General features: G+C 31.8%; 2 protein-coding genes across 2 annotated transcripts; one reads left to right on the top strand and one right to left on the bottom strand.

The window, feature by feature from the left end:
• The first annotated feature begins 3,682 nt into the window (after positions 1-3,682).
• Positions 3,683-4,508, top strand: LOC149887351 (E3 SUMO-protein ligase ZBED1-like). The gene has a single exon (XM_090090859.1). The coding sequence runs from the start codon at positions 3,683-3,685 to the stop codon at positions 4,412-4,414; it is 732 nt and encodes a 243-aa protein (XP_089946985.1). The 3' UTR covers positions 4,415-4,508.
• Positions 4,509-6,162: 1,654 nt separating this feature from the next.
• LOC149887350 (uncharacterized) lies at positions 6,163-13,079 on the bottom strand. Its single transcript, XM_090090889.1, has 4 exons — positions 12,893-13,079; positions 9,821-11,178; positions 9,518-9,741; positions 6,163-7,273 (listed from the first exon to the last, which is right to left on the bottom strand). The coding sequence occupies exons 2-4, from the start codon at positions 9,855-9,857 to the stop codon at positions 6,956-6,958; spliced, it is 579 nt and encodes a 192-aa protein (XP_089947015.1). The 5' UTR covers positions 9,858-11,178; positions 12,893-13,079; the 3' UTR covers positions 6,163-6,955.
• Between the last annotated feature and the right edge of the window lie 653 nt (positions 13,080-13,732).

Below are 13,732 nucleotides of genomic sequence, written 5' to 3'. Positions count from 1 at the left end.
GTCTGATGCATGTTATCTTAATTTAAAATCTCCATCAGAAAATTATGGCCTTAGTTCTTTGAATGCTTGGATTTTTGTTCCTAATATCTTGAAAAATTGTTAGTTGAAAGGTTTTTAGCACTCAATGTGGATCAATAAACTATTGTGAAAAAATCTGTTTGTTAATAATTTAACTTTTTTGATTATAGATATTGTGTAAGGCGAAAAAACAAATGTTAAAGGAAAAGCAAAATGCGAGTTTGTGTTTTCAGAAGCCCACAGCTTATCAAAGTTTTTCCAGTTTGTAAAGTTACAGCAGATTTTCAAAGCACGTGGTTAGAGAATTTAACAAATTGTATTTGCCGGTGGTGAAGCGTCATAGATTAACAATAGATAACTAGTAGGGGAGAGGGGGGCACATTAAGAGACTTTTTAAAAAAGGTATTACAGATTCCGTACTGTTATAACAGTACGGAAAAAGGTATTACAGATTCCGTACCGTTACAGATTCCGTACCGTTACAGAAAAAGGTATTACAGATTCCGTTACAGATTCCGTACATAAAAAAGGTATTACAGATTCCGTACAAAAACTTAAATTTTTTGCTGAAAAAGGTAATTGAGGTATTCGTTCTTCAAAAAAAAGCTAAATCGACCTAGTTTAAATAAATCATAGTTGTTTTTTTTTCTTAAAATCGAAGCTACCCATTGTCCAAAACTACCCCATAAGAGGGGGTAATTTTTAACTTTAACAGAATCAACAGAGTTATTAGGAGTAACATAATTATTCTTATAAAGATCTCAAACCATTAATGAGTTTTTTTGTATATTCAAATAAACTAAAATGAAAATGCTATTCAATCACATATCACTCTTATTAATAAAAAGATATTAATAAAAAAAACAAAGAGTGTGAATATAAAATGGATTTAGATAAACATGAAATTTTTCTTTTATTCGAATTGAGAGAATTCATAACATTCAACCAAGTTTAAATGTAGAAAAACCAAATTTGAATATTATACCAGAACCTCTTGAAATGCTTCCTATATTGTTTGGCATAAGAAGTTTATCTAAGACTTCTGCAATTGGCACCGACCACTTATTTTGTATATCAGGAAAGTAAAATATATTAAATCCTACTTTTTTTATTCAACAAATTAACAGCCAAAATGTTTCCATTTATTTCTTCAATTCTGCAAACAAAAGCTAACGTTACATTGTTAACTGTTGAAGCACATTGAACAAAACAAAAAGAGAAAGCTTTTTGTGTCTTATCATAAATCCTTTCATCTATCGAATGCCAGCAATTTTATTATAGTTCAGGACATTTTTTCAAAGCATTACTATACTAAAATTCTAGCTTGGTGATAAGTTAAACCATAATTTATTTTTGATGATTTCAACATATAATTTTCTAACATAGCTTCTTCTGCATTAGTAAATACTTGATTCATAGAATCTTTGGTTGAAAAGTTATCCCTTTTCAATTTTCTGATATTTCTGAGCATTTTTATTCTGAAGCTGAAGTTTTTTTAGAGCACCCAAATACACCTCCAGCTTCTCTTACTTTCATTGTTTTATCAAAAGCATGTTTAACTGCAATTTTTAAACTTACCTCGTTTGTAAATCTTTCACATTTCTATTTATAATTGCGTACCATTTTTAAACTTAGCATAGTTTTTAGGGCTGCGGAAATTAACGATTAATTAATCGATTAATCGCTAATTTATTTAATCGATTAAAATTTCTTTAATCAGTAATATTTCGATTAATTTTTGCCGGTTTTCCGTTACTTTTTTTTTTTTTTTTTTTGCCGTACCTATATATATTTACAAGTTTCGTAATTTATAATAGTAATATTTACAAGTTTCCTTAGTCAAAATATATAAACGAGATTATAATTATAATTAAAATAGTACAGACAGGACTTCAAGAAGATCGTACTGATCTTATCACGAAGCCCTTACAAGTGAATAATATATATTATGTTCAATATAGGTAATATATTATATATTAAGCACAACTAGTTGTATTAAAACTACTCGAATATTAAAGTTAACTTTAATATTCTTCAATTAGAATAAACTCATGATTACCTGTTTCTCTTATATTATATTTATTAACGTTATTTATAAAGAAATTATTTGTGAAGTGGTATGGTACATGGCCTAATTTAAATTTTAGCATGAACAATATATTTTGATATCTGTTAATTTGATAAATGTTAAGCATAAAAATTTATAAAAAAAATATATCGTTTTCATATAAATCATTCGCAAAGAAGTTATTTTTAGTTTTAAAAGTTTTAAAAACGTCTAAACGCAACTTTTCAAAATCAATTGTTTCAAAGTCATTAGCCATGACGAAAAAGAGTATTAAATTTAGAATTTTTCAATAGAATTCGATAAATATAAAATTAATTTTGAAAGCGCGTATCTTGAAAATCTCGACTAAAAATTTTGTCATATTTTAAAATACTTACTGACCTGGGAACATTATCTTACACTTCAATATCCGTTTCTAAAGTAAACAAAGTTTGTTTTGCAAATATGGCTGCGGCAACTAATGAAAGCAACGTTTCTGTCAAACATTTAACTGGAAAGTTAAGCAAGCATTTTGTTTTCAAGTTGAATGCTGATGGTAAAGTAGACGAAGGTGACAAAATATACTGCGTTCACTGCAATAAACAGTTTGCTTTCCGTGGCTCAAACACATCGCTGACTTATCACCTTCAGCACAAGCATCCTCTGAAATATCAACAGGTTGTCGACAGTGAACGTAAGATGACCCCTCAGATAAAATCAATCACCAATTTATTTACGTGTCAGTCAAACAAGCCTGTCAATGAAAAGGTCTCAGCCGACCTGAAGGTGGCAATAGCTCATTGGATTGCCAGTTCTGGACGTCCAACAGCAATTGTAGAAGATGCTGGACTAGAGGCGGTGCTTCGTATTGCCCTTCAAAACCAGACTTATACTTTGCCCAGTCGCCGTACAATCGACACTGTCATTGGAGAGATGTACAATGAGAAGTTGAATGAGCACAAGAAAGCTCTAGAATGCATTCATAGTATTGCTCTAACTACTGACTTTTGGACCTCCACCAACAATGAATCGTACTGTGGGATAACAGGTCATTGGATTGATTCTGAGTGGAAACTGACGTCTGTCGCTTTAGCTTGCATAAATGTTGAAGATAGGCACACTGCTGATAATGTTGCCAGTTTCTATGAAGAGTTTGCCGCAACGTGGAACATTGCTGAAAAAATTAGCTGTATCGTAACGGACAGTGCACGAAATATGGTTGCTGCTATAGGACGGACGGATTACAGCCATATACCGTGTATTGCTCACTGTCTTCAACTGAGCATACTAGCAGGTTTGAAAGCAGCTGATTCATCTCCTATTCTGGCTAAATGTCGACAGCTAGTTGGACATTTTAAGCGCAGTTCAAGGAATACATCAGAGCTAAAGGCCAGCCAAGCCATGGCTTGGCTGACCTGTTAGAGGTACTGCAGTACCTCTAACAGGTCTGACGATGTGAAGTTTCACAGATTGCAGCAGGATGTAGCTACGCGGTGGAACAGTACCTACCTAATGTTAGCCAGACTGCTGGAAGTGAAAGATGCCATTAAGCAGTATCATATTGACCATCCCGAGAATTACACTGGAGATAAACTAAGGGAGTTGGACTGGGAGAAAATGTCAAAATTTGTCTCGGTATTGGGTCCACTTGCAAATGCTACTGAGTATATTGGTAGTAAACAGTATGCTACATGTTCGGCTGTACTTCCGTTTGAAGCATTTTTGCGCAGACTTCTGCGGGCTAATGATGACGATCCAGGGTATATAGCACGTTTCAAATCTGCAACACTAAATGACTTCTCAGGTCGCATTGAAAACATTGATGCATTGCCAACGTTGCAAATGGCTGTGGCATTAGACTCACGTTACAAGAAACTCGGCTGTCTCTCAAGAGAGAAACGTGAAGCAGTTTGGACAATACTTTCTAATGCATTTCGGGTGTACTGTAACCAAAGACAGAGAGCTGAACGTGAAACTACTACCAGCACTGGCGAGGCATCAGAACCTGTGCGTAAGAAACTGAAACTTACTCTGTTGGTCAGCGACTCGGAATCGCAATCCTCATCAGATGAATCACAAACAGTACATGGCTCACTGGCTGAGCTTACACGATATCAAGAAGAAGGTGTAATTCCAGAAACTGAGAATCCCCTCATGTGGTGGCAACTGAACAGTCATCGTTACCCTAACCTGAGCAGTTTTGTGCAGACAATTCTGTGTGTACCTGCCACTTCTGTTCCTTGTGAAAGACTGTTTAGTTCGTCAGGGTGCATTGTCAACAAACTGCGATCTTGTCTACTTCCAGAAAACGTTAACGTCCTCGTTTGTTTACGTGACTGGCTAAAGTGATGCCTACTTGTACTTGTCAATTAAACTGAATACAGTATAGCAGGCATTAAGTGTCTTGTTTGTTAACGTTTGTGAATACTGTAGTTAGTTAACGTTTACCGATAACAACTTCATCTCACCAGTGGTGAAAAGCAGGTTATTCTGTCGACTTCAGAATTAATCGATTAAAATTTTAGACGATTAATCGAACAAAAAAAAATTAATCAGTACCAGCCCTAATAGTTTTATTTGAAGATAAGTTTGTTATGATCCGCGCAACACGTCCTAATGTGCCCCGTGAAAATTGTCCAATGCTGCCTCAACCCTGATCTCAGGAAACATTCCACAATTTTTTTGTGAAGAATTTATGTTTTATCGTTGAATTTTTTATTTATGTCGCAGAACATATCCCTTTCAGTAAAAATGTAAAAAATAATTCCTTGGGCGGAGTAAATTTCTTTACAAATCCTTACACTTAAGAATTAAAAATTAGAAAAAATATCAAAAATAACAAAACGTTTGTAGAAAAGCTACCTGACTGCCTATGACGCTTACGTGTGAAAGTATTTTTAGTCGACTAATATATTTAACTTTGTTAAAGAGTTAGTTTTTTTTGGATTATTCGGATTGTCCTAAACTACCCCTGTCCAAAACTACCCCCCCCCCTCTCCCCTAATAGTGTTGAACAAAAAACATTTCAAAATTTCAATGCAAAAATCTTACTTCCTTCTAAGTAATCCTATGCATATTTCAAAATGTATCAGAAATAATAAATCACTGAAAAACTACAATGTTTGAAATATACATTGCCAAACGATAATAATAATACAGTGTGACTCGCCCAATCGAAACTTCTAATTCAACTTCATGTTACTGATCATTGAGTTGTTAAGTTGCCGCCTTTAACTCAAAAATCTGTCTCCAAAACCAATTGACTGATAAAAGGTTGAATTAGTTCTTAATGAAACACTTGCCGCATTATTTGAAATTTAGGAAAAGAATGGTTGATTAAAAACCGTGTGCCGAAATTTCATCTTCAAGACAAAATTTCTTAGAAACTAGAAAAAATCTTTTATATGTCCACATTCTAAAAAAGTATTTTAGTTTGAAGTATAGTATTTTGCTTAATTTATGAAAATATTATTTGTATTGTATGTATTAAATTGTCGAAAAAAAAAAGTTACAAAAGTGAGTTTTTAACTACAAAAATAAAAAATGTTGTCGGCAAAAATTACATCGGTTTATTTTATTTTTTTTTTAATAAGGCTTTTTGATAGTTTAAGAAAATTTTTTTTAAAAAAAAAAATATTTGGCTGTAAAAAGTGAGTCTTCGCTAATTTTACAAAAATAAGCAGTCTGCCTGTGTATGTTAGCCTTGCGACGGATCTTACATTAAAAAAAAGACGATAGTAAATGAATGTCCGTTTTATTTAAACACCTACTTAGAGTCTCGGGAGGCTAAAACAACTCTTTTAGACTGTCAGACTTCGTCCTGTTAAGCATAAAAACGCAGATCTACGTTAAGGAGATGTTTTTGTTCATAACTTTTTTAACGAATGATTTTAAGAATGATGATAAACAAAACGACTATTTAAACTCCCCAAAATGGAGTTCTGATGAAATTTCTCATAAAAACTGTTGCAGTTAGATAACTTGCAAATGTCGTTTATTTTAAAAATTAAGCTTTTTTAAAGCTCTGCCTCTTAAAAAAAACCCTACTTTCTCCAAAGTCGAAAAGTCGCCTTTCAAAGAAAACCAAAAACCTAAAATTTTTCTTAAATGAGATTTTTTAGTGACAAAGCTATAAAAATTACAATTTTTTTTTTTTTAAAAAAAAAAGGAAAAAAGAAGGACTTCCTAATTGATGATATATTTTTCGTGATAACATGCTTTATTTTAACTCAGAGCCGGAGTAAAAGCCACACGCACTCCAACCGTGAAGGTGGAGCTCGCTGATTTAAGCTTACTCAACGACTATAATTGTCAAAAAAAAATGTTTCAAAAAAGCTAAAATTGAGGCACAAATTAAGTTCTGGTGAAAACCTCCACTAGTGTATAGTCACTTCAAATCATGTCAAATTATTGTATGTCTTTTCGAAAGATCTTTTTATCATATTTCAACAAAAGCTTTAAGATTGCTGATGAAACTCTTCTTGATCAGAAAATAAGTGCTACCGTTATACCATTTACGCATTCTATCTTCTAATCAATTTAAATCCCCGCCTAAACACACTCAAAGAAGCCCAAACCAATCCCAACTGAAACCCAGATTTAATTTGCGGATGATATCACTTCACCATATGGGATCTATCTTTTCTCAGATCATTTCCCAGGCAAAACCCAATTCCAATAGCCCAGATAAATCCCAGCAGGGACCCAGTTGTATTGATTAACTGGGTAATACGTCGCGTGCTCCATTTTCTTCTTAAGTAAGCATTAGTTAATTATGAAATCTTTTAAGCAATTCAATTTAAATGCAATAGTTTGCATTTTTAAGGATAAGCAACGAAAAAAGTTTAATAAAATGTAGTGTGTAATCATAAAACATACGAAGAACAATAACTAGATTTGAATTAAAGTTGCTAAAAAAACTCCTAACAACATATTCCGTTTCAACAGAACCATTTCGAATGTCCTGGTACCAGAGCTTTTAACTTTAGGTGAAGTATATTTTATGTTAACGTTTGGTGAAGTAACGACAACGTTAACAGATTCGGTATTATTAACGGTTAGGTTAATAGATTCGGTAGTTATCTCAACATCATTATTTGGGTCAATAGTGGTATCCGGTTCTAAGTTAACAGTAGTAGTAGGTAGAGTTGACTTAGTACCAAAAGATAAGCTCTCGTCATTGCAGTAATCAAAGTCGCAGCAAAAAACCTGAAAAGTAAATATCAAAAAGTTAAAAAGTTTTACGATTAAGAAATTCATTTTCATTAAAAAATTTTATTGTCTATTTTAAATACAAACTTACGGAAAAACAAACAGACGGAAGTTATTTATTTATGATTTATTGGTCTTATTAAATTAAATATGTAGATAGATATGTAAACTTAAAATAATCAGGGTAGTCTGGTGCACAGTTGGACATCTTTTGGGAAATTTCCCCAACTTAAAAAGAAATGCCATATACAATACAAATTATTGCAAGCTGCTAGCCCATAATGTTAACTATACCACTACTAGTTTGTGTTACTTTTCCTAAAATCTGGGGTAAAATTAGACAGGAAGAAAAATCAACATTTGACTTTGATTTTTCAAAGATTTTTTTCAGATTATGTTTTCAGCTTGACTTTTTAACGATTTGATTTTTGTATGTTATAGAAACATTGAAAACAAATATATAATGAATACAAAAATTATCTCTGTTATGAATACAAAATTATCTCTGTAATGCTACTCTTCATGTACGCAGTACAAACAAAACAAGTTATCTAGTCTATCTCTGCATTGCTCAATTTTACTGGATAAAATCACTCATTATTGTTTACTTTTTTGTTTAAACTTTTTTTTTTCTTACTCCGTTCCGCCAAGTTTCTCTTTGGAGAGCTAAGTTTTGGAATTTGAACTCTTCAAATGTGAAGTATATCGTCAAAGGACTTTGACTGACTAACAATGTCATTATGTAAGCTTTCAATTTGCTTTAACACACCATAATGCCGTGATCCTAATGTAGAAAACTTTAATGGTTGTAAAGTTTCGCTTCACTTAGCTGGTGGTAAAAAAGTGAATTTCAAAGAAGACCTGCTAGTAATAGACATCACTAAAAATTGAACTTGGGTATTCATTTTTCAAATCATATGGATTAAAAGAGACAATCCGGTTGTTCAAAAGGCTTGAAGTATTTTCCATATTAGCAGCTCTGAAATATGCTTCATTGAATAGTGCTCCAAGATTTTCTGTTTGCATCCGGGGTCATTCCATATGAAACCATTCAGACCATGTAACCCTAATGTCTCAGAATTGGTTAAGTTTTACTCTATTTGCACTCGAGAAAAAATAATTGCGAAAACTTTAAAAATACACATTCTTTCTTAAGTTATTTTCAGTTGAAAATATGTTTACTTATGCTTGATAGTCTAGAGAAATGCTTCGTTCATCTAATTTTATTTAAAAATATTGACTACAAATTATCGATTTTTAGAGCTAAATTAAAGTCTGTGACCTAAAACACCAGGGAAGAAGTTTAACTGTAAATCATTATTTTATCGAAGGTCTACTAAAAAAATTAGATTCGTACTTACTTATTGCTTATGAAATACTTGATCAAAGTATGCGCTCAAAAATAGCATGTTTTTAGCATTTTTATTACTTTTTTTTCATACTTAGGTCTTTAACGACATTGAAAGGTCTTCAATTTTTCTTAAAAGTCAAATTTAGTGACTGTTTTACAACATGCATAGCCAACAGCATAGGGAGGGGGCAAGAGGTCCCTGCCCAGTTGTTTAAAGTTTGAACAAATTAGACTAAATCAACTTGAGCACCTTAATATCTCTAGACCAATTGTACAAAATGTGAACTCCAGCCGAATAATTGTTAACCTCGTAACATTGGGGCATTTTCATCTGTACAAACTAAAATGTTGCACCTGCATGTTGTTACATTCAACAATATCTCCAGCTTCCCTTTCCACAATTTAGCAATTTTTTTTTTTTTAATTTCTTTATGATTAATATTAAAATTCTATTCGACTGCATTTTTTGACTTCAGGGCTCTTAGAGAGTATTATTTGTATTTATAAACGTAATAAATTAAAGAGTAACCATAACACACTAATAGAACGTTTATATGATATATATTGTGTAATAGAATACACTAAGAGCGGTAAACACAACCTTAACCTTTTAACGATTTAACCACATCCATTACTAACCAAACTATTCCTAAACCTCGCTCTTTTCTACCCAAGTAATCCCTAGACCCTTAACTTCAATCGCAACCTCCACATTACCTTTCAACTAACCCTAGAGCCCATACCTTCCTAAATTCCTAATCCTTGACAACTTCATACTACAAACTAAAAGATAAAACATTAATTTATCAAAAAACGCCGCCCTCACAGTATAAAAAAGGCAATAGCTTTTTAAATCATAAACCAACAATCATTTGCTAAAGAAACCTTACGTTACAGTAGAACACTTGAGCACTTGAATCTGTCGAATATACTTCTTCTCGGACCAAGTTACATGCTTCGTTACATATTGTAATATTGTCGTAACAGCTTTTTAGTGTTGTATTAAAAAAAATGCCGAAACGAATCCCACTTGTGTGTAATTGTCCGCACGTTTCGCAGTCTGAAACCATCGCTGGCAAATTATTTAATTGAAACCAACATTTCAAGCTTAAAACTGTGGGAAAAAAAGAAGAAGATAAAGTAAAATAACATAGGGAATATAAAACAATGAAACAATAAATTTAAAAACTCACCACAAGGAATAAAAAGTAAACATTGAAGGACATCCATTTAACAGGGTTCTTTCAAAAAAAAACTAAACGAGTTTCAAGAACCAATTTTCCAATAAACTTTAGGAGTTTATAAAGGTAATGATATTTATTCAGTTAGAAAACTGAAAACATCTATGGATGATTTCAGTTTTGTATCCATACCTCTTCCTTTTTTTTTTTTTTTTTTTTTTTTTAAGAAAAAAAAGAAAAAAAAAGAAAATACCGGAATTTTTTTAATTTAACGTCAGATGTCTTTAGAAGGACTTCATCGGCTTCTTTTAAGAATAAATGCTATAGAAAAGTAAATTAAAAAAAATTCACATAATCAACATGCTGGTCCCCAAATTCAATAACTCTTGATATCTGTTAAAGCTAATTGTCGTGCTGAAATCCATATAAGATCAAACAACTTTTTTAACTGAATGTCTAGGCTTTTTAAATATCTGCAAAAGATTCTCCGGACATTTTAGCATCTATTTTTAACTTCCCGACCCCCTTCTGCGAGAACTAGCCTTATATTATCAAGCTGCTTGGATATACTTTGCATTATAAATCCATGATTGGAGGTCATGAACCAGTATTTATAGATTGTAACATGTCAGTTCGTTGTATTTTTTAATCGTATGTCGATGATTAAAGCTCTTTTTCTTTTGTTCAATCCAAAACCAAATGAAGAATTTGACTTCATTTGGTTTTGCATTGAACAAAAGAGTTAATGTTTCATTACAGTTTATCAAGCTCAAATTAAATAATAATCACTAATAAACAAAAAATAAACCACAGGAACAAATAAACCTAACAATAATCTAATACCAATAAAATATAACAAGTTGGAAATGCGACATCATCTTAGAATTTTTTTTTTTGACTACACTGTGCATAGTAAGAACATAATTTTTTGTGATGTCACCGTGCATAACTTCGTCTTCACTTCATCAATTCAGTTGAATCAGTAGGAAAAAAAAATCTTATTCAAAAATTTTGAGAAGTAAAATATAAACTTTAAGCATTGTGTTTTCTATAGCTTTAGTGGTATGTAAAATTTAAAGATTTACAAAAGTATTATAATTAACTTACTTGTATTAACCGAGCATATGCAAGTCCGGTATTTATCTTATATAGATCGTTGATCGAAGTTCAAATTTAAATTTGTCGTATTAAATTAGATATGAGGAAAAATGATTTATGATTTACTACGATTGTCTTATTTTGATTAGCAGTTGAGCAACAGACTGATTAATCCATGATCCGGCAATTGCCTTACTTGCTCAGCTGAGTTGTGATATTATCGATTTCCTTTACTTTGTTGCATATCATAGATGATACCTCACTGAGCATTTCTAATCAAAGAAATTATAAACGGAATAAGCAATGTTATTTAATTTAATGCAGTTTGCAAATAAGTTTACAAAAATCTTTCCGCTGATAAAATAAAAATAATATATATAAAAGTTCTTTGACGATTGCGACGTTTCAAACCGTTGTCACGTTAATTAATAAAAACTGTTGCAGCATCGAAATTCATGTACAATCTTAGTAAACAAATATCGTAAAAAGGAATGTATCAACAACCCACCTAACATCAATCTGATTTATTGTCATTTCGATAGTAAAAGAGTCGGTTTTATTTTTCATTCAATACCTCGGCTGTCTCACACTTTTCATCATTTGAATAAGTAATATGTTTGAGTCGGTTAAAAATAAAACCAATAGTCATAATTGCTTTTGTTTTCCCTTTTCATAATGGGTTGAGCAATTGTGTAATAACCAGCGGCACCATTGCTAGGCGGCTAGCGATAGATTTTACCAATAATTTTGCAACAGTAACATCACGCGCTTTGATAAACACTTTTTAAAGAAATTGTGATGAAAACATTTTGCCATCTAAGCAGTCAAAATTCTTTGCACATTCAAAACAAAAGGAACTCATTGTTATAAGTGTTTTCAAGTGTAAAAAACTTTGTCTTGATGAAGATGAAAGGTATCCTCAAAGATTTTTTCGTTCATAAACAATAAAGATGCATTCTTACAAAGATGATAGCCTAATCTTTTGCAGAGTAAGTAGGGAATTAGTGGAGGTATTTCTTTTAAAACTTTGTTATTTTCTTTTGTAGTAAATTCAATCGGTCGGCAAGAAAGTTTGGATGTTGGCCGCGGATTTTTCCTAATAAGGTTTCTGCCGTCACTAAAACTTCAGAGAACAAATAAAAATACAAACAGAAACTCAGAAGTATCGGAGTTTGTTAACATCTGTTTAAAACTCTTGTGGCCGGAGCTTCCATCACATCTCCGTTTGATATGTAAAGTAAGTGACTGAGGAATGGGGACTTTTTAAGAACTTCGAATTGCGTTTCAACTAAACATTCAGAAGTTTTATTCTGCATGCCTTGAAGGTTAGTTTAGGCATGTGTTTCTGTTAGAAACAGAATAGAAATATACTCATGAGAAGGGTAACATAACATTTTCGACTTACATACACTATGATAAGATATGATAAGACACTTGATTATCTGCCTTTAATAACAGCTTTCGTATCTCTTAATAAGAATGACTAGTAAATTTAGAGCCGACGTGATGAGCTAATGCATCTTTATTATTCAACTGCCTGCTACCAAAGAAACGCCAATTAATTTCATTTATTTTGATGTTTCAAAACATTCTCAAATTAAAATAGTTAGCTTTCTGTGACTCAACAAGCGATATGCAGTCAACGACACTTCGCGAAAATATGCAGTCAACGACACTTCGAGAAAATATGCAGTCAACGACACTTCGAGAAAATATGCAGTCAACGACACTTCGAGAAAATATGCAGTCAACGATACTTCGAGAAAATATGCAGTCAACGAAACTTCGCAAAAATCTTTGAAAAATAAAATCTAACAAACAAAAATTTTACTGATTTTTCCGCTACTTTTTTTATATAAAAAAACTGTTTACTTTGAAAAATTAAAAACGAAAAAAAGATATTAAAATTTTAACGTGGTTTGAAAACATATTCTTGTACACATTGTTACTCTTTTGAAAGAAATGATTAAGTTAAAAAGTACTTACCCTCTAAAGTAAAATCCATCTCGGCAACACTATGGTTCTTTACTTAAAATCGAGTGTTTAAAATTAGTGCATGATCGATGAATTAGACTGATGAATTACCGTGTAAACCCTATAAAGGATGAATTAATAGAAGTTGCCTGGTATAAAGAACAAAGTTTGATTCGATGGTGATCATAAAATAATACCGATTATGTAAATAATTCTACGATTTTTACCGCTTTTTAATTTACATTGTTTTACATTTATATTTTATAGGATTTTTAGGGTTCGTCTCTGCCCAATCCGATAAATCGTCAAAGTATTTTGGGTACAAAATTAGGTTTAAGGCGAGTTCGCGAAGCATTTAAGTTGCTTAGGGTGGCTCACATCCCGGCATAGTGATCAGACTGAACAATAAATGTGCCGAAACTCCAAGAAACTGAGTTTTTTTAACTGTTAGTAAGCTGTTACAAGTTTGTTTGCTATGATTTGAAAAGCCAATAAAATATTTTTTTAAAAAAAAGTGACCAAAAATTTTGTTAAACAATGACAGGAAGATGCTTCAGCTTCAGCACTCTCAAAAAACTAATATATTTCAAAATGTCAAGGTTTGTGATCATAACTTGAAATTGATTTTGATCAAAATGCACTTGATTAATTAATTTTAAAAGGTTTCATTAATCATAAAAAATGACTGATTGGATTTTTTTGAAAAACTTTTCTGAAATTACTATATAAATTTTCCAGATTGTTGTAAATTTTCCGAAAATAGCATTACATAACGTTCGCGAATATAAAATTTTTTGGTCATTTTTTTTTTTTTAAAAAAAAAAAAGCTTTTATTGGCTATTCAAATATTAA

This window comes from Hydra viridissima, unplaced genomic scaffold (genome assembly GCF_058129835.1).
Source record: "Hydra viridissima isolate aposymbiotic clone 2 unplaced genomic scaffold, HvirCarnegie_v1 scaffold_6, whole genome shotgun sequence".
Lineage (NCBI taxonomy): Eukaryota > Metazoa > Cnidaria > Hydrozoa > Anthoathecata > Hydridae > Hydra > Hydra viridissima.
The sequence above is the reverse complement of the archived record's forward strand: the minus strand, read 5'-3'. Positions and strand labels throughout refer to the sequence as shown.

Bases quoted from the DNA above. Each gene is read 5' to 3' on its own strand.
- LOC149887350 (XM_090090889.1), bottom strand. From the start codon at position 9,857: ATGGATGTCCTTCAATGTTTACTTTTTATTCCTTGTG. The intron at 9,742-9,820 runs GTGAGTTTTTAA...TTTTTCCCACAG, and splicing joins TTTACTTTTTATTCCTTGTG to TTTTAAGCTTGAAATGTTGG. The intron at 7,274-9,517 runs GTAAGGTTTCTT...TTTACTTTTCAG, and splicing joins CTCAAGTGTTCTACTGTAAC to GTTTTTTGCTGCGACTTTGA.
- LOC149887351 (XM_090090859.1), top strand. From the start codon at position 3,683: ATGTCAAAATTTGTCTCGGTATTGGGTCCACTTGCAAATGCTACTGAG.